The sequence below is a fragment of the Onychostoma macrolepis genome, chromosome 15, assembly GCF_012432095.1.
Source record: "Onychostoma macrolepis isolate SWU-2019 chromosome 15, ASM1243209v1, whole genome shotgun sequence".
Taxonomy (NCBI): domain Eukaryota; kingdom Metazoa; phylum Chordata; class Actinopteri; order Cypriniformes; family Cyprinidae; genus Onychostoma; species Onychostoma macrolepis.
In genome coordinates this window covers 31,342,348-31,366,288 of record NC_081169.1, presented here as the reverse complement: position 1 = coordinate 31,366,288, position 23,941 = coordinate 31,342,348, and the positions used below count along the sequence as shown (strand labels likewise).

General features: G+C 41.2%; 1 protein-coding gene across 3 annotated transcripts in view; it reads left to right on the top strand.

The window, feature by feature from the left end:
- Window positions 1–23,941, top strand: part of lsamp (limbic system associated membrane protein) — a 200,415-nt gene that overhangs the window by 163,384 nt on the left and 13,090 nt on the right. For all 3 annotated transcript variants that reach the window (XM_058745324.1, XM_058745325.1, XM_058745326.1), the window contains 2 exons: window positions 14,139–14,371; window positions 22,606–22,731. In XM_058745324.1, the coding sequence (XP_058601307.1) occupies window positions 14,139–14,371; window positions 22,606–22,731 (359 nt within the window). The remainder of the gene's footprint in view (window positions 1–14,138; window positions 14,372–22,605; window positions 22,732–23,941) is intronic.

The following is a 23,941-nucleotide window of genomic DNA, read 5'->3' as shown; positions in this document are numbered from 1 at the left end:
TCTCACTATGGGATACGCCCTTTCCTCGTATTCCTCAGAAGCCCAATTCCATTACGCCAGCCCCAATTGACCGGCAGACATGACATTGCGTCAGGGAGTGGCTCCCTCCCCTTGGTATAAAAGGAGCGACAATTTCATTGTGACATTCAAAACAAGAACACCTCTTCCTCGCTTCACACAACAAGGAGGGTGTTCTGGTGAGACACCTCACTTAATGCTATCAGAGAACCAGGGTTACGCAAGTAACCTATTGTTCTCTTTCAAGCATACGTTTCGGTGTTTCACTCTGGGATATCCTAACTCCCGTATTGCCAGATAGCCTGTCTCAAAGTCTCCTGCCAACCAAAGAAACTATTATAGGGCTGGTTAAGTCAACACTCAAGATCCAACGCTCAATATGGCATGTGCAAGCGTTTGAGCTGTAACATCAAGTTTATAAAACCTTGCAAATGTGTGCGGTGAGGACCAACTCGCCGCTTCACAGATATCTTGTAAAGTGACCACTTTAAAGAGAGCCCATGACGTCGACATTCCTCTCATTGAGTGAGCGTGTAAACCAGACGGAGGTGTAAGACCCTTACTGGAATATGCAAGAGAAATTGCCTCCACTATCCAGTGGGATAAACGCTGTTTAGTAATCGGCTTCCCCGTACTCGGCTTTGCCCAAGACACAAATAGCTGATCACACACTCTGGGAACCCTTTAGTTCTCTCCATGTAGATACGTAAAGCACGCACCAGACATAACTTATTCAGCCTTTTCTGTTCTGCTGAAGTAAAAGGCGATGAGTTAAAGACTCTTAACTCAAGAGAAATAATTGAATTGACCACCTTGGGCATAAAAGCAGGATTAGGTTTCAAAAGCACCCCTGCATGCCCTGGCATAAATTGCATACACGCTGAATTTCACTTATGCAATTTTCTGAAGCCAAAGCTAACAATAAACGACAATAATTTCAAGGCAGCCTTGTCTAGTGGCTCAAATGGAGTCACAGGAAGTGTATCAAGCACCAGAACCAGATCCCATGAAGGAGAAATCGGTTTTGAGACTGGTAAAGCACGACACGTGCCCTTCATAAACCAGCATACCAAAGGGTGCTGCTCAACAGTTTTGTTATCAAAACCTACATAGTAGGCAGATATCGCAGCCAGAAACACCTTTATGGTTGAGAATGCTTTACCCTGATCTATCTGATCCTGCAGAAAAGATCTGCCTCCGAACACTGAAAGGGGATTACGTGTCTAGCCGCACACCAACGTTCAAACATGCTCCATTTACATTCATAGAGTGACCGTGTGGACAGAGCCCTAGAATTCTCTATAGTTCTGATGACACTGTCTGGCAGACCAGCCGCATTCATATTTAGCCACTCACTGGCCAGGCCCACAGTGCCAGGTGTTCTGGATGAGGATGAAAAATCTTCCCCCCTGCCTGTGACAGCAGATCTCTGCGCAGCAGCAGGGACCATGCCTCTGCGTACAGCATATGTATGATCTGCGCCAGCCAATATTTCCCTGGCCACCGCGGAGCTACCAGTATCATTTTCAATCCCTCCCTCACTCTGTGAAGGGTTGGGAATATCAACGCTATCGGTGGGAATGCGTAAGGGAGAGTGCGAGGCCACTCGTGCGCCAGTGCATCTATTCCCAGAGGCGCGCTCTGATCCTTAAGAGAGAAGAACAGAGGGCATTGAGCATTGTCCTGCGACGCGAACAGATCCACTGTCGCTCTGCCGTATATGCTCTACATTTGATCGACCATTTCCGTGTTCAGCATCCACTCTCCATAAAGGGGATTTCCCCCGGACAGCAGATCTGACTGGCATTGTTCCACAAAATCAGTTTGCGTGCCAAAATGTGTAAGGGGAGTGATCTGAGACCTCCCTGTCTGTTTATGTAAGCCACAACTGTAGTGTTGTCTGTTCTCACGAGAACACGATGTCCTTTCAGAAAAGGAAGAAAATGCTTCAACGTTAGAAAGACAGCCAACATTTCCAAGTAGTTTATGTGGCAGTGGCTCAGATGGGGACCCTATCTCCCGTTCACAGCCCTGCCCTCCTGAATGCCCCCCCAGCCGGACAACGACGCGTCCATCGTTATGACCTTCCTGGCCTGGACAACGCCCATAGGTACCCCTTGCACCAGAAAGCACGGGCACCGCTAATGACGCTGACGTCACTCTCACTCTCCTCCGAGAGTGCCATAACGGGTCCAGTCTCAGAGAGGCTACCCAGCGTTGAAACTCTCTCATAAATAGTCTGCCTAAGGGAATGACTATTAGAGCTGAGGCCATCAGACCTGATAGTCTGAGGCATATGCGAAAAGAAACACTGTTCCCTTTCCGAAATTCGGCCAGGCATTGCGTAAATTTTAGTACTCTCTCCTCTGACAGTCGTGCTCTGAATGTCACTGAGTCCAGTAACAACCCCAGATACATTATTGACTGTCTGGGAACTAAAACACTCTTTTCGGTGTTTAATTTGAAACCCAGTTTCTGTAGATGTTCTAGGAGCATGGCTGTGTGATATCTCGCTTTGTGCTCCGACTGAGCTGTCACCAGCCAATCATCTATGTAGGTAGCGAGACAAACGCCTTTCTCCCTGAGCGGAGTTATGGCCGCTTCTGTACATTTCACGAATACCCTCGGGCTGAGGGACAGGCCGAAAGGAAGGACTAAATATTCGTATGCCACGCCAAGGAATGTAAACCTCAGAAATTTCCTGTGTGGTGGATATATTCTTATGTGAAAATATGCATCCTTCAGGTTGATTCAGGTAAACCAATCGTCTTGGCGCACCGATTTCAGAAGTGTAGAATGGGTGAGCATTCTGAACTTGTACTTTCTTAGGTACTTGTTCAGTGCACAAAGATCTAATATGGGAAGGAGAGCTCGAGTCCCTTTTTTCGGGACTAGGAAGTATCTTGAGTAAAACCTACTGTGACTTTCCTCGGGTGGAACCACTCTTATTGCCTTTTTGTTCAACAGGGAGGTAATCTCATCCTGAAGAACACGAATCCTCCCCGCTCCTGAGAATAAATTATTCCTTTGAACTGCGGGGGGGAAATGGCAAACTGCAGTCTGTAACCGTACTGTACTGTTCTCAGCACCCAACGGGACTGTGTGCATTCTCGCGCAATTCTGGCGCCATCGTGTGGCCGAATTGAAAACGAGTTTGTGGTCTGTACTGCGCATGCGCGCACACTTAGCGCTTGGACAGAGTTTACGTGGCTCACCACCTTCAGTAGAGCGATGACTCCCCGAGGTGGTGCTATGCTGTGTTCTGATAAAGTGTTTTGTAAACAGTGTAAACTTTATTGAACTTTGAGCATGTAAAGTGCTTGTGACTAGTGGGTGGGTGTGCACCACTGCATCATCTCTCGTTCTCTTCACTGCTCTACATCCTTGGCCCAACTTGGCTCTGGTTTCCCCACAGAACATCTGTAAACATCTGAATTCACTTTCTGCTGAACGCTGAACAACTGAGGGTCAGGGGCTAGCGAACTGGAGGGCTGTGAGCCCCCTTCCCTCAGGAAGACCCCCTCAAACGGCCTTTTTCTTTCTCCTCATCACCTGAGTAAGATGAGGAGCCAGCTAGTCCGTCTGAGCTGTTGCGGGCGGATAATTTTTCCTGGCCCAGGCAGGTTTCTGCTCTGGTGCGCCGCTCTGACCTGCTGCTGCATTCACACGCAGTCTCTGTCACCTAGGAATGTGAAAGCTGGGGGGTGGGCGAGCTGTAGCCTGCTCAAAGGTCTGCCGAGGAGGTGGCGGGGGCGCAATCTGCATCTTCCTTGGCATGCAGAGCTGCAAGGCCTCGTCATCCCTTTTCTTCTCCTTGCATCTCTTCTGCATCCGTGTCAGCGCTGAGCTCACAGGAACCGGGACTTTCGATCGCTATTTGGGCTTTAAATTTAAATTTAATTTTGTTTCAACCCAAGACATGCAGAGCAGGCCTGGCATGTGTCTTTGCATGAGATCTTGTTCCCGCATGAGCAAAGCCGTGGATCTCCCTCGCTAGCTAAGGTAGCCTGCATTGCTGCAGCCATAGTTGCGGTACTGAATGAATGACCCTACCAATGAGCTAGAGTGCCGATTGAGAGGTAGGCGAAAGCGACATGGTGGCCAGCAAATCGACTATAAGCACAGTACCAAAATGATAAGCCAGCAACCAGCGTGGAGACTAGTTGATGGCTATCTGAGTTGGGTAGGCTTCTGGTGTTAAGCGAGAAGAGGCTTTTGAATGTTGCATCTCTCCTTTTATACCAAGGGGAGGGAGCCACTCCCTGACGCAATGTCATGTCTGCTAGCCAATTGGGGCTGGCGTAATGGAATTGGGCTTCTGAGGAATACGCGGAAGGGGCGTAACCCCATAGTGAGACAACGAAGCGTATGCTTGAAAGAGAACGATTTTTAGTCTTAGGGCCAGATTTGCTAAACAGGGCATATTAGCATTAGAGTGCAATTCCATAAAAGCGCTGATTGGAGGGGAAAATTCTGCAGGTGATTTACTGACAATGCACACATAAAAAACACAGACGCAGCAGATCATTTCTATTAATGACCAGCACAATCTACCAAAAGCAGCGCAAATTACCGCCTGCTTTAAGACATGCTTTTTTCTGTAGGAGTAGGAAACTCCTACAAATGCATATTCAGTGAGGTGAGTCATAAAAATAACTGTCCACAGCTTTTCAGCGATAATTTCCCATTGTGTGTGTTTAGTAAATCCTGACAGTAGTTTTTTAACGTCAAATAAGGGTTTGCGCCGGTGCAAGCTCATAGTAAATCTGGCCCTTAGTGTTAAGAACATTTGGTTTCACTTTATTTCGATGGTCCCTTTAACACATTCTATTGACTATAAGTAATGTTGCACCTACATTTCTACTGACTCTCATTAGAGTGTTAGTAGTGTATTAGTTGACTGGTAGGGTTAGGGTTAGATTAAGTTGACACGTTCTTGCAAAGTTACTTATAGTCAGTAGAATATCTGTTGGGAGAGCAACACAATAAGGAGTTAGTAGATATGAAGCAGACAGTCTACTAATACTCTTATGAGAGTTTGTTGACATGTAGTTGCAACATTACTTAGTGTCAACAGAATGTTCAAAAGGGACCATCAAAATAAAGTGTTACCGAACATTTTATAAATCTAAAGAACTTTCCTCTGTAAAGAACCTTTTGTACAGTGGAAAGATAAAGAAGCTTTATTAGAAGGCAATTATTTTCATTTTTGTTTCGTTTTATATTTATTTCAGCTTTATTTGAGTTAGCAGTGATGATCTGTGGTAGTTTTAGGCAGGAATAGCAGCAGGTTCTGGCTCAGGCCTGCAGTTTGTCTCGTCCATCCGTCTGTATCTGTGTCAATAATTCAGTGTCTGCAGAAGAGCTCAAACTTCAGAGAAACCAGACAGAATGAAGCGGAGCTCTGTGACATCAGCATCAGCACATGCCTCAGATTCAGGGTTATTGAGCAAATCCTGCAGATATTCAGTGAAGAGAAGTGTGCACGTGTGTGTGTGCGTGCGTGCGTGTGTGCGTGCGTGTGTGTGTGTGTGAACACAAATTTGTACAATGACAAGGGTATGACAGGTATTACAAGGAGAAGGTGACTTATGAGGACATTACCCCACTTTTGAAAAGGCTTATAAATCATGCAGAATTAGTTTTTTTTTTTTTTTGAGAAAGTAAAAATGCACAAAGTCTCCTGTAAAGGGTAGGTTTAGATGTAGGGTTGGTGTAGGGTGATAGAAAATACAGTTTGTACAGTATAAAAACCATTACGCCTATGGAGAGTCCCTACAATTCACAAAAACAAACATGTGTGTGTGTTTCATGATTGTTCCTCAGACTCTCACTGAAGTTGTGCTTTATGTGTAAATTTTCTAGATCTTATGGCCATTGCACACCGAGTCCGAAATTTTCGCACGTTAAAAAACAATTACGACCTCAGGTTATGTCAATCATATTTACACACTGCCTCCGAAACTTTCATCCGTCATAAAAAAAAAATTCCGATCAGGTTAGATTTTCTGTGGTTTTCGCTTCCATAGCAAGCATTTTGAGAGGTGTTTTGACAATTCAGAGCCACAAGCGAACACCAAAATCCAGAATGGCGATTGTCAAGTTCATCCACTTCGTCTCGCAGCACAAAGCACTGTATATAGATCCTTGCACACTGAGTTCACAGAAATTGGTGGTCGTCTTTTTAATGTGTGGCTCTAGTATCGCTAGCAAAGCATCAAAATGAGCCACTGACATCCTGAAGTACACTTTACTGTTTTGAATGTTCCTCTAATGATCAAGTAAAGAACACTGAAACTGTCCTTGACAAAAGCAGTGTGTCAGTGGACCAGAGACCAGCGGAAAAAGAAGAAAATCAGCAAAAACATGACAAACAGAAATAAAGCACCAGAATTCATCATCATCGCTCTGTTCTGCCTGAAATAGTTTCTCGTGGTGTTGTTTGGTTTGAGACCGTGAAGCCCTCTGTGGTTGAGTTGGCTGCGATGTGAAGTCGTGCTGATGATGGAGCAGTTTGCGTCGTAACAGCAGCTCAGATCTCACAGATATTGTTTAATGGATCTCTCTCTGCATCAGCAGAGTTTTATCATCTTCACAAAACTTCTGGCTTTATTGTTGTTTGAATTTTCAGATGTTGACCTCAGGTCCAGTATCAGACCCAGAGCTTCATCATCTTATGATTGTTAAACTATAACCTCTGTGCTTTGTAGAGTATAAAACAGTTGTTTATTGTTGTTAAAGTACTGCAGTATTTCAGGCCTGTCACATTACGTCAAAATTCAACATTGCAATTTGTACAGATAACTGAATATATTATATTATATAACTTGTGACATTTCTTTCTCAAATCATATTTTGTTGCTGTGAAGCGTGAGATCAAACACTTTAATGATGTATGAAGTGAGAGACTCACACCATTGATCTGAACTGTAGATCCTCCATTTATTCAGACAATACTTATATTAAAATAGTTTTAAAGACTACACATTGATGCCATGATAATTCATGTGTCATTAGTTATACCTGTGTAAATGTAATGCTGATGAATAAGGACGTGCAATCTGGCTGTTATTCCATTAAAAACATTTCAATCATGACAACTCTCTGAAGATTTTAGCATGGTGATGGATATGACAATGTTAATGTATTTGGTATTGGCGGAACAGATCTGCTACACTGCTGCTGAATTGTTGCTGCTGTTGATTATTGCTGTAGTTGTAGATTATTGCTGCTGCTGCAAGCAAGTACAAGAACTTGCTACTACCAATGCATACGGCGATACGGTGCCGTGAGTATTTAAGACATACTGCTGCTGCACAAATAGCATATAAAATAACCCCCCCCAACAAAGCTGTAAGAAGAAAACAAAACAATTAATTTTGTATGCTGCTGCTATACAATAATATGCTTAAAATAATCCCTATATGCAGAAGGAATATAAAACACCCTAAAACAAGCAGATCTATTGCCAAGACATATGTACTGCTGCTGCTCCGGAGAGCCGTGAGACCGTGTGTTTTGTGAGCCTGGGCCAGTTTTGCCGAATGGCTTAACGCTAGTGAACTGTTGCTGTGTGTACCTGATCGGTTGACCAGATAGCTTAAACCAGTGACCTGAGTTAAATGTGTTTCTGGGCTAATGGAACCCAGATAAATTAACTAGTGGCTTAACAATGTGAACCTGGGTAATGTACCCTTAGGTTTATTTAACTAATGACCTAAATAACTATGTGAGTCTGAGCCAATAGCTCAAACGTACCTAGGTAGAAACGTGCACTGTGTGTGTCGTTAACAAACAGGAATCACACTGTAGGCTGAAAGATGAAGTAACCCCCAGCAACCACCTGACTCGGGCTCGGGCGGCCTGAGCAAATCATTTTACATTTGTCATTCAGGTTGTATTTTTATTTTTATTTATTTATTTATTTTTTCTGTAACGTTCATCAATGTTACTGCAATGGAAATACTTACCTTTAACTTATTAATAAGCTAACAAAATATTTGTCGAAAGAATAAATCACTGTACACCCTGTAGTTGTGGTGTAATATGCCCAGGACTAATTCTGCTTCAAAAGCAGCTGCTCATTTATTTTGATAATTTGAAATATTTATATTGCATATTAAGAATAATAATGCTTGCATTGTATGAACACATCATTGCTAAATGCATGGCTCGTTCCAAGATGGTCTTGAGCAAGACACTGTGACTTTATTTAAATGCAGTTGTCTGCTTTTATATTAATTGTTTCCCAATTAAAATGCACAAGAGACTGAACTGCTGAGAGCTCCGTTAAGGCATATAGGTAGCTAGGCAAAAGCCTATTTACTCTACAGCGGCACAACATGACAAAGTCAATAGACCCGTAACGATAGGTAAAGCTGTCAACAATGTATGCAGTGCTATACGCCCAACGCAACAAAACTTCTGCTACTGCTGCTATTGATCATATTCACTAACATTTGAAAACCAGTTGAAGTACATGCTGTTGCTGTTATGATATTCACAATGTTATAGGAATTTACTGTGCGAGCTGTTGTGGTTGTAATATTTACTCCGAATTAGTGAAGCATAATCTACAGCTGCTGCACGTTTCTCTATTTTTTTCTTTTCTTTTTTTTTGAACAAAGTAATAAATGCCTATTGCACGTTAAAGAGTTAATTTACTAAAATCACTAAAATTTCATGCAACTAAAATACTTTCTGCTGCCGCTGCTATATTAGCAACAATAATATGACTTGCTATAGGCAGATAGCATGCTGCTGCTATTATTATTTCTAACCTTGCATCTGAATTTGCTATGCATGCTATAAAATTTGCTAACATTGCGATCTGAATAGCTATGCATACTGCTGAACAAAAGTACTTAGATTTGCTACTGCCCCTTTATTAAATAACCAACCAGAGTTCTATAAACCCTGTTGAATTGAATTGAATAGCAAAGTAATAGAATGCCTATTTCACCTAAATGTTCACTACCCTCCAAACGTTATCTTATCACTAAAATTTCATGCAAGAAAATGCACTTTCTGCTGCCGCTGCTATAATAGCAACAATGATAATTGGATTGCCATGCAGACTGCTGCTAATATTATTTCTAACATTGCGTCTGAATTTTGCTATGCATGCTGCTGCTATTAAATTCACTACATACGATCTGAATAACTATGCATACTGCTACACAAAGGAACTAAGAATTGCTATAAGCCCCTTTTAAATGAAACGCAAATGATGCCTATTCGCTTGAAGATTTCACATACCATCCATTTTAATATACTGAAACTTCAGCAATTGTAAAATCGCTTTGCATAAAGCATCTGCAAAATGAATAAATGTAAATGTAACTACAGTCTACCTACTGCTGCTCCAACTAAACACATAATTTGATTTGCTATGCATACTGCTAATAATAATTTGCTAATAACGCAATCTGAAATACTATGGATACTGCTGCTACACTCCATGAAAGTACTATAATTGCTGTAAGCCCAACTAAATACATGAATTAAATTCCAGTTTAAGAGTGCCTTGCTATTAGCTACATTGTACATGGGCTACTGATTGGAAATGATTTATTATTAGTAGTATCTTTATATTCTAAACGAATTCATAATTAATTATCTTTAAATAATCACTAAACACGACTTTCATAATAAACTCTTCACTATCACTGAACAAAGGTAACGAATGAAATAGAGATGTGGCTCCTTTAAGAATGAGCGCTCCCTCTTCTGAACTGCATTGCAATGCAGCAGGAATACATGTATGAGCGGGTGTATAATTTTCTGTTGCTCGTCAAGTTGTTATGGTTAAATAGGTAAGGCTGTTGACGGTGTGACGTTTATGAAAGACAGTTATACGGGTTCACCTCGACTTAAAACTGTGAAACGCCAACTGTAAACGACCCCACTAGTGAGGGGTGCATCTGAAAGCAATCTGTTCGCAATTAATGTAGAAATTAAGCCCACAGAAGATATTAAAAGCAATGGAGATTTCAGGCAAATAAGGTTTGGTTTGGTTTATTAATTTATATAGCACTACTAAAAGAACCACAATGGTTACCCACAGTGCTTTACATAAAAACAAACAACCGAGACACCATAACACAACACATAGACCATCCTAACAATCACATATGTCCTACTATATGATTTAACTCGCATAAACTGCCACCTCCGAATGAGCTTGCAACAGTTTCTTAAACATTGACAGAGGTTTAGCAGACCTAATATGTAGCAGCAATTCATTCCACAATCTCGGCCCCATTACTGCAAAAGCTCTATCGCCTTTTTGATGACGTATTGTTTTGGGCACTACCAGAAGTTTATGATTTTCTGAGTGCAAGGCTCTCAGAGGGTTATAGGGGATCAAAAGATTTGTAAGGTACATAGGTGCTTGATTGTGTAAAGATTTATATACAAAAATTACAATTTTGTATCTAACTCTAAAACAGACAGGGAGCCAGCGCAATTTTTTAAGTATCAGAGAGATGGAATCATATTTCTTTACCCATTTTAGGAGCCTCGCCGCCGCATTCTGAACTGATTGTAATCGAGCCAAGGATGCGGCAGAGATGCCCCTGTACAGCGAATTACAAAGATCCAGACGTGATAAAACAAATATATGAATAATTCTTTCAAAGTCGACATTTGGCAAAAATGTTTGGTTTTAGCAAGAAGGCGCAGGTTATAAAAACATGCACATACCACGGAATTGATTTGCTTTTCCATTTTTAGATTGTCATCAATATGAAAATCTAAATCTCTTACAGATGATTTAAAATATGCTGCCAGTGGGCTTGACTCTAGAAGTCATTTAGTTAAATCTTTTGGTTGGCCAAAAACAATGACCTCAGTCTTTTCTTCATTTAGCATTAAAAATGTTTTTGCCATCCAATTTTTAATATCGTTTAAACATGCTAAAAGTGAATCCAGAGATTTTGTTGGGTGTTTTAGTGGCAAGTAAAGTTGGGTATCGTTGGCATAGCAATGGAATGATATTCCATGCTTTCTAAGGATACTACCTTGGGGGAGCAGATATAGGGAAAACAGTGTAGGGGAGAGAATTGATCCCTGAGGGGCAATCCCCAATTCACTTTTCCGTTCTAAAACCGCGACGCTTGACGTTGTATTCTCACATACATGAACCAGGAAACTGCTTGCTGCTGCTGCTAATGCTACTGCTGTTATATGAACAATACATGATTAGTCATTACTCCTCACGTGAATACCCTGCTCGTAGTTTTACAACTTGTATGTTTTCCAGTTTAAAAATGTAAATCTGACGAATGCAATAATGCACTGAAATCAGAGTGAAGACTGTTTACTTATCTAGCTGTTGAGCGTCAGAGAACTCTGAAAGAGCGCCGCAGGAATCTCAGGTGAATACTAGCCCGCTGTATAAATGCAAGGCAGTAAGCTCATGAACCAATCAGCTTGTGCCAAGTCGTTCAACTCTCTGAATATCATCAGTTACGTTAACAACCCGTCAGCTTGTGCCATCTAGAGTTTCATGACTGAACTGTATTATTTCAATTGAAAATTATTTGGATAATTACTATGTTTTATGATGCAAGAGCCAATCGATAATGGAAATCATCCACAGCGAAGTCCGTGATCGATCAGTCGTGTGTGTGAGGATCACAGAGGATCTGATGAAGACGCTCAGAGAATAACCTGCGTTTGATTGTTATATTCCCGCGTCTCTGTTAAACTTCACTGAGCGATGACTGTAATCATGATGTTGGGTGTTGGACATTACATTTAGCTTTTAAATTGACAATATTTTATAGAAATTCTACAAGTGATATTTTATGTAACTGTATTTGGGATTATAACATTATGTAATATAATCTTTTAAGTCAAGTCACATTTATTTCTATAGTGCTTTATACAGTACAGATTGTGTCAAAGCAGCTTTACAGTGTCAGCAGGAGGATAGTTTGTCAATAATGCAAGAGGACAATAATAAAGACTCGTTTTCCCACTAAATCAGTTCATTGATGATTGAGTGATGTCATCATGCAGTATTTAAAATGTTACTATTTGTTTCAGAACATTCAAAAGTAGCATTGCCATAATGTTTACAAAATGATAAAAATGTTCCCTTTGCATAACCAAAACAAAAACAGGATGTTTTAAATGTTTAGAGAACATTCAGAAATAATATTTTCATAACTTAACAGGAATGTTGTCAGAACATATATTTGTCAGCCGGGGATTTGAACTGATCTGCTGCAAACACACACTAACCTGTTCAAGATCCAGTAACTGCTGGCGTTTACTGTTTGACATGATGATGAGTGAGCGCTGGTCTGGAGCAGTCATTCACGTCTCTTCATGTCGTAATGAAGCTTGTGTTCGTCAGTAGTTCAGCAGGAATCACTGCGTCTCTGCAGGTCTCACCAGCAGCTGCTCTCATCTCACTTCAGTCTCCTTTAAAAGAGAAACAGCTTCATCTGTGAGTGTGAGTCCACCGAGCCCTGAGAGACACACGTCTGAACACGCCTGTGTGTGTGTGTGTGTGTGTGTGTGTCTGTAAGGGGTAGGGTTAGGGTTGGTGTAGGGCAATAGCACATACAGTAAGTACAGTATAAAAACCATTACGCCTATGGAGAGTCCCCACAAGGATAGCAAACCAGACGTGTGTGTGTGTGTGTGTAACAGAGCCTGAGCTGATTAAACTCATACAGAGACTGCAGCTCCGTCTGTCTGTCTGTCTCTCACTGCCTCAGCAAATCTCCTGTCTGTCTCATTAGTGTCTGACACACTGGCTCCCTCAGGCGAGCCCACAGCGAGTGTCCAGCACACACACACACACACACACGCTGAGCTGCCCGTCAGAGAGAGACAGACGGCGCTGTTGTCCTGCTGAAGAGACAGACAGACAGACAGAGAGAGACGGAGTCTGACAGCTGCTGGTTAACAGAGTCTCTCAGCGGTTTAATTGGAGGAAACTCAGTGTGAGCGAGTGGAGATCAGCCAGAATCATGGACAGAAAGTCCTGCATGTGCAGCTCACACACTCTCACACACACTGGCTTTGATTAAGTCCTCGTGAACGAGAATGAACACGTCATTCGTAGAGCTTCACGTTCGAAAGCAAGGAAGCAATGACGATATGAATGAAACCTGCAGTGAGACTCTCTGTTAAAACTCATTCCCATCCGTTTATGAAGATTTCAGTGAATACACACTGTAAAAAATGATTTTCCACCTTTACGACTAAAACGAAGATTATTGAGTTTTTTTTTACAAGAAAATACTATTTCAGTCTTTCTACTTAAAAATTTTACATTTAAAGGAATAGTTCAGCCAAAAATGAAAATGCACTCACCCTCAGTTCATCTGAGATCAGGATGAGTGTGTTTCTTCATCAGGTTTGTAGAAATGTGTCTCTGCATCAGTGTCTCAGCAATGGATGCTCTGCAGTGAATGGGTGCCGTCAGAATGAGAGTCTGATAAAAACATCACAATAATCCACAGCACTCCAGTCCATCAGTTAACATCTGGAGAAGACAAAAGCTGAAACATCCAGCATTAAGACGTTTTTAACTCAAATACATAGAGTTCATAATCCATAATAACGCTTCCTCCAGTGAAAAAGTGCTCTGGTCTGAATCAGGAGAGAAATCTGCAGATCAAGCAGCGTTTACAAGCCAAAACAGATTTGTTTTTTTAACAAACACACAGCTTTTGTCTTCTCCAGATGTTAACTGATGGACTGGAGTGCTGTGGATTATTGTGGTGTTTTTATCAGACTCTCATTCTGACGGCACCCATTCACTGCAGAGCATCCATTGCTGAGACACTGATGCAGAGACACATTTCTACAAACCTGATGAAGAAACAAACCCATTCTGATCTCAGATGAGCACATTTTCATTTTTGGCTGAACTATTCCTTTAACTCAGTGTGTTGCTTGTCATTTCTTTGTATTTATTTGTGAATTTACCAGCAATTTCTGAGTGAAAATGTTTTTTTTCCCCTCAGTGTGGTGACATCTGAAGGTTGTTTGTCACTCACACACATGACAGGCTCAAGTCTAGTTAAAGGATGACATGAGTGTATCTGGACCCGTCTGGATGTGTGATAATAACCCCAAGCTGTCTGTCTCTCTGTCAGGTGTTATGTGGACGATAAGGTGTCGAAGGTGGCCTGGTTGAACCGCTCAAACATCATCTTCGCGGGTGAGGATAAGTGGTCTCTGGACCCGCGGGTGGAGCTGGTGACTCAGGGTCAGCTGGAGTACAGTCTGCGGATACAGAAGGTGGATGTGTTCGACGAGGGGCCGTACACCTGCTCCATCCAGACCAAACAGCAGCCCAAGACGTCACAGGTCTATCTCATCGTTCAAGGTGAGCACCGTGTGATTGACAGGCCGTCAGACCAATGACAGCTCGTCTTCTGTTGCTCCTCCCACTCACTCCATCACTCAGATCAGACCTGATGATGAGCTGCTTGAGCGAGTGAGCGGTTTGGCAAAAATACTATATCACAATGTTTTCAGGCAGGATCACGCTCCGCAATCTTCTCACGATTCTTTGTTAGTTTCTAAGACTCTTTTGAGAGTTACGGAGCAGCACAGTTTATAATCTCACTGTTTAAGCTCTGCTTGGGAACAAAACAAAAGAAAAATGAGTGACAGACCATTCAGTCAAAGAAGAGGTGGGTGATATCACCAAAATATTATCTAGCTTTGCTTTATTTCATTACTTTATCCTTGTTATTAAATTAAGATGAAAGATGCAAGCATTATGGCAAATGCAGTATAAGAGCGATGCAGATGAAATAACCGGCTTTAATTTTCCAGAGACTGTAGGTCTGTTAAACAGCAGCATTCAAGAATAATCAAATGTAAAGATAAAACACTGCACAGTCTTCACTGTATTATTCAGTCCACAGCAGTGAGAGATTTACTCTCTTTTGCTGTTTGATTGACATTACAGTTTCTTTCAGCTGCTTACACACACAATCTTTACTTTCACACAGTTTCTGAAAGCTGTCACTCAAACAGCAGAAGCACACACCAAATCTGCAAAACATACACTAATTCTCAGATTTTGACTCAGTTTTCAATTTCATAAAACACTTTTTGTAAAACACAACACACAGTTCTCTATGCAACACACACAAATCTAACAGGAATAAATATTATGGCAAAGGTGTTTGTTTTTGAGATGTGTTTGTGATATTTTGAATGCAGTGCTTCATTTTGCAAGAGATGTGAGGTATTTTGCATTTTGTGTGCAATTCTTGGATTTGTGTGTAAAGTTTTGAAAAAAAAGAGGCAAAGTTTTGAAAATGTGTGCAAGCAGCTGAAAACAACTGTAAAAACACAGACTGTCACTTTAAGACTGAATGCATGGATCCAGTGTATGACACACGTCTGATGTTCTGTTTACATTTGCTGCATGATAATGGTTAAACTGTTCATCACGATTCACTCAAAAATGATCACAAATATTGTCATTTTAGAATTGTTTATATTTCATCAGAATTATAGCACAAATCAAGACAACATCAACATGGTTTGCCGGCATATTTAGACGCAGCAAAAAGTGCAAACGACCGCGTGAAAGAAAATAGACTGGCTGTATGACTATAATTAAAATAATAAAATTTATATTAAAAAAGAAAAATTTAATATTAGCAAAGTAAATAATATAAGTATTTTTTTAAGTTTACTATAAAATAATTGTATTTTTATTTAATACTCCCTTTTTATTTTAAAATATAATAGTATTATCACACTTTATGATTTTGTTTATTATTGTATTTTATAAAAACTAAATACATAAGTGCAACAATATTATCACTATTATTAATAAAATTTTTTCTAGTTATATTTACAGTTGTTTTCAGCTGCTTGCACACATTTTCAAAACTTTGCCTCTTTTTTTCAAAACTTTACACACAAATCCAAGAATTGCACACAAAATGCAAAATGCCTCACATTCAATTCAATTCAACTCAGGTTTATTAGTATAGTGCTTTTCATGATGCAAATCGTTGCAAAGCAGCTTTACAGAAAATTAAAGTTTGTACACTATATTTAGTAGTAGCGTATCAGTGGTGTCTATCTCCAGCTGATGTCTGTATGGCAGAAATGTACAGTAAAATCAAGCGGTCAGTTAATGATGTAATCAAACAGACGGTGAACTCTATTAACAGCAATGATTATATGTTGCAATCAAACTCATAGCAAAATTTGGTAGTTCTGTATGTTGTCTGAGGGTCAGCATCACATCTCTTGCAAAATGAAGCACTGCATTCAAAATATCACAAACACATCTCAAAAGCAAACACCTTTGCCATAATATTAATTCCTGTTAGATTTGTGTGTGTTGCATAGAGAACTGTGTGTTGTGTTTTGCAAAAAGTGTTTTATGAAATTGAAAACTGAGTCAAAATCTGAGAATCCGTGTCTGGTTTTGTAGATCTGAGTGTGCTTCTGCTGTTTGAGTGACAGCTTTCAGAAACTGTGTGAAAGTAAAGATTCTGTGTGTAAGCAGCTGAAAAACACTGTAATGGCTCACACTGTGTGCAGCACGAGAACCAAACCAAACCTCAAGGTGCTCTTATGTTCTCTCTGATCATCACACACTGCTTGTTAGTAGTGCGTCTGAAGACTAGTTGACCAGCACGTGTTGATCTAGAGCGAGTCTAACGGTGCTGATCGCCGGTGTTTCTCAGGCTCGTTGTGTGTGTCGTCAGTGCAGTGTTTCTCGGTGTGTGTTTAGCGCTGCATGTTTCTGGAGTGGACGTTCTCGAACTGCTAATTAACTGTGTGCTTGTTATTTAATCCAGGCGTGTTAACGTTTTTACCCAGCGTTCATTTCACACTTGTTCCTCTGTCTTAGAGTTAGGACAGAAATACTCTCACCTGCTGTCAGATGTGAGTTCAGAGTGTGTTTGCAGTGAAAGTGTATGCAGTGTGTGTGAAACACTGGGAGGATCTGCTGCGTCTCTCATAACACATGCATGAGACACTCAGATATATCTGACCCTGCAGCACAGAAGCAGTCATAAGCAGCAGCTATATTTGTAGCAATAGCCAACAATACATTGTATGGGTCAAAATTATCCATTTTTCTTTTATGACAAAAATCATTAGGATATTAAGTAAAGATCATGTTCCATGAAGATATTTTGTAAATTTCCTACCGTAAATATATCAAAACTTCATTTTTGATTAGTAATATGCATTGCTAAGAACTTCATTTGAACAACTTTACAACTTGGACAACATTTTTTTGCTCCCTCAGATTCCAGATTTTCAAATAGTTGTATCTCAGCTGAATATTGTCCAACAAACCATACATCAATGGAGAGATTATTTATTCAGCTTTCAGATGATGTATAGATGACCCTTGACTGGGTGCTGATGCTGTGTGAAAGCGCTCATGAAGCACACTGTGAGCTGCTGCTGCTGCTGATGATGATGATGCTGCTCTTCACACGCAGTAACACATGCTCCGGCGCTCGAGCTCACACTGCGGTGTTCTGCTGCTCTGCTGTCGCTCGCGTCTGAGGTGTTTTTGGCGAAGCGCAGGCCAGATTTATGCGGGAGGAGAAAAAGGCCCGCTCTTGTTTTCTATGCAGGAACATGTTCATTAGTCTTTGGTATTGTATGCTGCAGTTTTGTTTTTGCAAAATCATAAATCTTTATACAATTAGAGAGGATCCACTTGGCTGTGCAAGTTTCCCTCAAGATTAATACGAGCAGCTCTGCAGCGCAGCACAAAATAAAAGACGCCTCCTGACAAAATAAATTACAGGCAAATGTCGTTCATCTTCAGGATCGATCAGACTCTGGAGGGTTATTGTTCTGCTGTGCAGCTCAGACAGAAGCAAGCGTGGCTCTGTTGGGCCGCAGACTGAAGAGGGTCTGGAGCTGGTTTTGATTGTGAATGCGGTGTGATGATGTTCATATAAAATGAGTAAAAGTGTAATATTGATGAAGGAGCGAGAGCAGCATGAGCTCACTGTATCTTCATTATGATGATGTCTGTCTGCTGATGCTTGTGCCGCTTACGGTCTGAAATATACTCGTGAGGGAATACATGAATATTGCTGCTTAGTTCAAAATATTCTGCAGAACAAATATTCCTCGTCTGTGAGTGAATGTAAGAACATAAACTCACGGAGGATTGAGGCGTCTTTATTACGTCACTGGATGAATTTCTTTTTTTTTTTTGTTTCCATGGTAACAGCGCTTTCTCTGATTGGTGGATCTCTCTTCAGGATTATGGGTAGTTTTGTTATGAACTGATTTTAATATGTGAAGCATTAGTGGTTCTCTGTCATTCGTTTGACTAGCATTGCTTTTTTGGTTCAGTATAGTTGGTGAATGTGTGTGTGTGTGTGTGAGAGAGAGTGTGTGTGTGTGTGTGTGTGTGTGAGAGAGTGTGTGTGTGTGTGTGTGTGTGTGTGTGTGTGTGTGTGTGAGAGAGAGAGTGTGTGTGTGTGTGTGTGAGAGAGTGAGTGTGTGTGTGTGTGTGTGTGTGAGAGAGAGTGTGTGTGTGTGTGTGTGTGAGTGAGAGAGAGTGAGTGTGTGTGTGTGTGTGTGTGTTTTGTGAAAAGTCAGGACATAGATGTGTATAATGACGAGGGTATGGCAGGTATTACAAGGTGAAGGTGGCATCTCAGGACATTGACCCATGTCCCCACTTTTCAAAACGCTTATAAATCACTCAGAATGAGGTTTTTTTGGGGAAAGTTGAAATGCACAGTCTCCTGTAAGGGGTAGGTTTAGGTGTAGGGTTGGTGTAGGACAATAGCACATACAGTAAGTACAGTATAAAAACCATTACACCTATGGGATGTCCCCACTTTTCACAAAAACGAACGTGTGTGTGTGTGTGTGTCTCTGTGTGTGTGTGTGTGTGTGTGTGTGTGTGTGTGTGTGTGTGTGTCTGTGTGTGTGTGTGTGTGTGTGTGTGTGTGTGTGTGTGTGTGTGTGTCTGTGTGTGTGTGTGTGTGTGTGTGTGTGTGTGTGTGTGTGTGTGTGTGTGTGTGTGTGTGTGTGTGTCTGTGTGTGTGTGTGTGTGTGTGTGTGTGTGTGTGTGTGTGTGTGTGTGTGTGTCTGTGTGTGTGTGGTGCAGGTATATCAGTTCCTCTGTGTGTTTGACGTGTTGAGATAGTTAGAAACATTAACCCTGGTTAATACCTTATCACCTGACCTCTGACCTGTGACCTGTGACCTCTGACCCTGCTGTTTATATCACTGATTGGTAAGTTGCAGTAGGCGACTGTTTTCTGAAGGGAGCAGCTCTTTTCTTCTGTGTTTGTATTGGGTCAAATATTTTTAGCAGACTGAGATATTTACCAGCTTAGAATTCGTCTTTGTCCTGCTTCATGTCTGGAGGAGTGTGGTGCAGATCTCAGCTGGTCTTCGGCGGCTCGAGATCAGACGGTTTTTCAGGTCCCTGGCTTACTATTGTAAATGAACTATAATTCACGAGCGCTATAATAATGCACCAGCCCTAATTCAGAGTACTGTAGAACAGCAGATGCTGTTAGTTCTGTTTAAGGGCAGGCAAAGTTTAGTTTGCTGTAATTCAGAATTATAAAGACATTTTGTAATTATTTATTTTTCCCTGAGGTCCACTTGTTATTAAAATGTGTTACCGTGCCTTAAAGGCTTTATGTAAATGATTACTGTTATAATTACCTAAAGTGTGTAGCTGCTGAATAGATTTATTTAATAGTGTTGATAGCTAAAACTGGACATCCTTATATTAACGAGATTATGTCGTGATGTCACAATCAGAAAGATTTCTCTGGTTGTTTTTGTAGTTCAGTTTCAGTAAATACGTTACTTGTGAATTACTTTTGAGTTGTGAAATATCATTAATATTACAAATGTCAGTAATATTAGTAATGTCATTAATTTTAGTTACTTTACTCTTAGCAATATAATTTGTACTATTTGTTCATATTAGTCATTTATAATATTAATATTCATTCATATTACTAATTAATAATAGTATTAATCATTTTAGTGATATTACTAACTTCACTAGTATTAATAATATGAGTAACATCAGTGATTTATAACATTAATAAAGTCAATCATATTAGTAATTTATAGTTGTTAACTTTAGTTAAGTATATTCTTTAGTATTTAGCAAGTAATTTTAGTCAGTTGTAATGTCTGTAGTATTATTAATTTCAGTAGTATTAGTAATGTCATTAATGGTAATAACTCATAAAATTAATAATGTCAATCATACTGTCTGTAATAGTATTAATTTCAGTAGTATTAGTAATGTCTGTAATATTAGTAACCTATAATATTAATAATGTCAATCAAAATGTCTGTAATATTTGTCATTTTCAAGCACTAATAATGTCTGAAATATATGTAATTTGTAATATTAGTAATGTCGGTAATATAAGTAACTAACATTAATAATGTCTGTGATGTTGGTAATGTGTTTTTTGTAGAGGGTCTGACAGCTGTTTCTCTGTGAAGGTCGTGATGATTTTCACTCATGAGGCTTTTATGAACTAATATAAACATCATAAACTGCAGCATAATGAGCAGCTGCTGAAGGTGTTTTCAGGTGTGAAAGCGACTCAGGTCTGGGCCAAAGCCTGAAATGATGCTGTGTGTGTGTGTCTGTGTGTGTGTGTGTGTGTGTGTGTGTGTGTGTGTGTGTGTGTGTGTGTGTGTGTGGTTTATGAGTCTGCTCTTGTCGGGCTGGAGAAACATGTATTTCTGTATGAGATTTTCTTGTCAGTCCTGCTGCAACTACAATTCCAATTTCATGCGTGTTAGAGAGAAAGAGACTCTGAGGAGAGAGAGTGTTTTAAAAAGGCAACAGTGATTGGTTAAGGAGAAAGCACAGAGAGAGACGGAGTGCAGAAGCACTGCTGTGAGAAACAGAGTCAATCTGCCACCTAGTGAACATCATTTATCAGACACTGACAACACGTCTGTCCATTTACAAACCTACAGACAGACAGAGACAGACGCCAGAGCGCTTCATCTCATCTCACACTGGCCTCCTGCTCAGCATATTTTTAGCATTTTAGTTTTTCCCAGCAGTCATATTATATAATGCCACTCCGGTTTGCCATTTCATTTTCTATGATCATTTCCACCCTCTCTTACTGATATTTATCACTGTACCTTTAAGACTTCTGTATGTAAATGATGTTCATTCTTGACACGTGTAATAATCTCATTCACTGCTCTGTGCAAATTGCAGTCAGCATTAATTATGTGGGCGTTTTTGAGATTGATTTGCATAATTCCTTTATTGAACTCCTCCCTCAGTGTCATCGTGTGGTTGAGCGTGTTGGGGGGAGGAGACTGGGCGGGATTTGTGTCAGAAAATGCGGGGTCTGGGATTAGAGAAGACTTCATTAGAGATCAGAATGACAGCGGCTGAATGAATGTTCACAGATGAATGAAGGATGAACACTGTGGTGTAGATGAGTGAAGGGGAGGAGACTGGGGCGGGGTTTGATGCTGAATGGGTGGGGCCTGGGATTACAGAGGACTTTATCAGGGATTAGAATGACAGTGACTGAACAAATGAATGTTTACAGACAGATAAATGCGTGATGAGCACTGTGGTGTAGATTAGTCTATGGAGGAGGAGACTGGGCTGGAGTTTCAGTGTTAAGGGGCGGAGTCAGAGTCAGAAGGGGCAGGGTCTGATCAGAGATCAGAATGAGAGTGGCTGAATGAGTGAATGTTTACAGACACAGATGAATGTGCATGAGCGCTGTGGTGTAGATTGATGTATGGAGGGGGTGGAGTTTCAGTTATAAGGGGTAGGGCCTGAGTCAGAAGGGGTGGGGTCTAATGAGATCAGAATGATAGTAGTTGAACGTGTAAGGAGTGCTGTGGTGTAGATTAGTGTATAGAGGAGGAGACTGGGGTGGAGTTTCAGTTATAAGGGGCGGAGTCTGTGTCAGAGGGGGCTGCTTTAATGAGATAAGAATGACATCGGCTGAACAAGTGAGTGTTGACAGACACAGATGAATGCATAATGAGCGCTGTAGTGTAGATTAGTGTTTTGAGGAGGCGGGGTTTCAGTTATAAGGGGCGGGGTCTGATCTGAGATCAGAATGACAGCAGCTGACAGACACAGATGAATGCGTATGAGCGCTGCTGGAGGCAGATGTGCTGCAGATGAATCTCTGTCTCTCGCCGCTGATTTATGGCAGGTTTGTGTTGCTGAGGCTGCAGCTCTGAGTTCGTGTTAGTCTGGATCTCAGAGTAAATCAAGAAAATGACAAAGCGCTTCATTAAATGGCGCATGGGTTTGATGAATATGTGGGATTGCGCGCGCATTGATCAGACGTGTGCTGGAATAATGGACGAGTGTGTCTGCGGCTCATAACAGATGATGTGTGTGTGATATTTCCACACGCGTTTGGCTTTATTGATGCTCTGCAGCATCCGCATTAAACACCGCAGAGTTTATTATGAGTGTGTGTGTGTTACGAGGTCAAGCGGATGTTTATGAGTGACACTCTGATGTGTGTGTATCTGTATTAGCATGAACACAAATCTCCCAGCATCCCTCAGTGTTTCTCACTCATGTCGTTCTGCTCTGTTTTTCTCTCTCAGTTCCTCCAGTCATCTATAAAGTTTCGGACGACATCACTGTGAACGAGGGCAGTAACGTGACGTTGACGTGTTTGGCCAATGGGAGGCCAGATCCCTCCATCACCTGGAGACTGCTCAACCCGTCAGGTGAGTGACAGCCAATCAGCTGCTAGAAAATCTCCTATTAAACCATGTGTGTTGCAGGTCATCACATAACCCAGAACACCCTAGCAACCACATCACATCACCCACAACACCCTATCAACCACCCAGAACTGCCTAGTGACCACATCACATCACCCACAACACCCTAGCAATCACCCAGAACTACCTAGCAAACACATAGCATCACTCAGAACACCATAGCAACCACATAGCATCACTCTAGCAACCACCCAGAACTAACTAGTGACCACAAATCATTACCCAGAACCCCCAGCAGGCCTGTGAAGGCTCTGTCAGTCTGAAGTGATCGTGGGATCAGTGTCCGCATGTCCTTCAGACTCACAGAAGAACCTTCAAGCGCTCCGACCTGGATTCTGTCAGCATGTTCTCTTTCTGTCAGACAGGAAGTCGAAAGAGTGTCAGCGAGAGAAGTGTGTGTGATTCATGTGGAGCAGCTGTGGTTTGATTAGTGTGTGTGTGTGTGTGCTGACCAGTGGTTTCATGTTCACAGTGTATCTGTTGTCCTGAAGATCTTTCTCATCGACAGCTGCAGACGTGCTGGGAGCAGCATTTACTGAAAAGAGCTGAATGCTGTTTAAAGTATTGACCATCCGTGTGTGTGTGTGTGTGTGTGTGTGTGTGTGTGTGTATGTGTGTGGATCGATGTTGTAATGGTTGGAGATCCTCTTTTCCACAGAAGGTCACTAAAGGTCGGAGACAGAGGCCTTTTAACAGCTGGAACATTAATCAAGTGTTATCAGTGTTTGCTGTAACATTAAACCAGCTCTAAACCTGCACAAAACCGGCTCTAAACCAGCACTGAGCGGTTCAGTCAGAGACATCACGCATCACACAAATGTGAATGAGTCGTTTCAGTTGTGTTTCTCAAATATTGAAAATGTCTTTGAAAACACGTCCAGCTCACATTTATTCTCTCGGTTGATCTGGGGCTTCAGATTCATGAGGAAAATGTCAGGAGAAGTTTATCCACCACAGCAGCACGATCTACTGCTCAAATCACACACGCTTACACTGAAGAATTCATGTTAGTGATCAACACACACACAAACTGCTCAAGTCTGCTGTTCACACACACACACACACACACACAGCACATGTGTGTTACTGTATGTGTGATTATGATGTTTATACACATACTGTAGATAGTTTCGTCAAACGTCAGATCCCATTA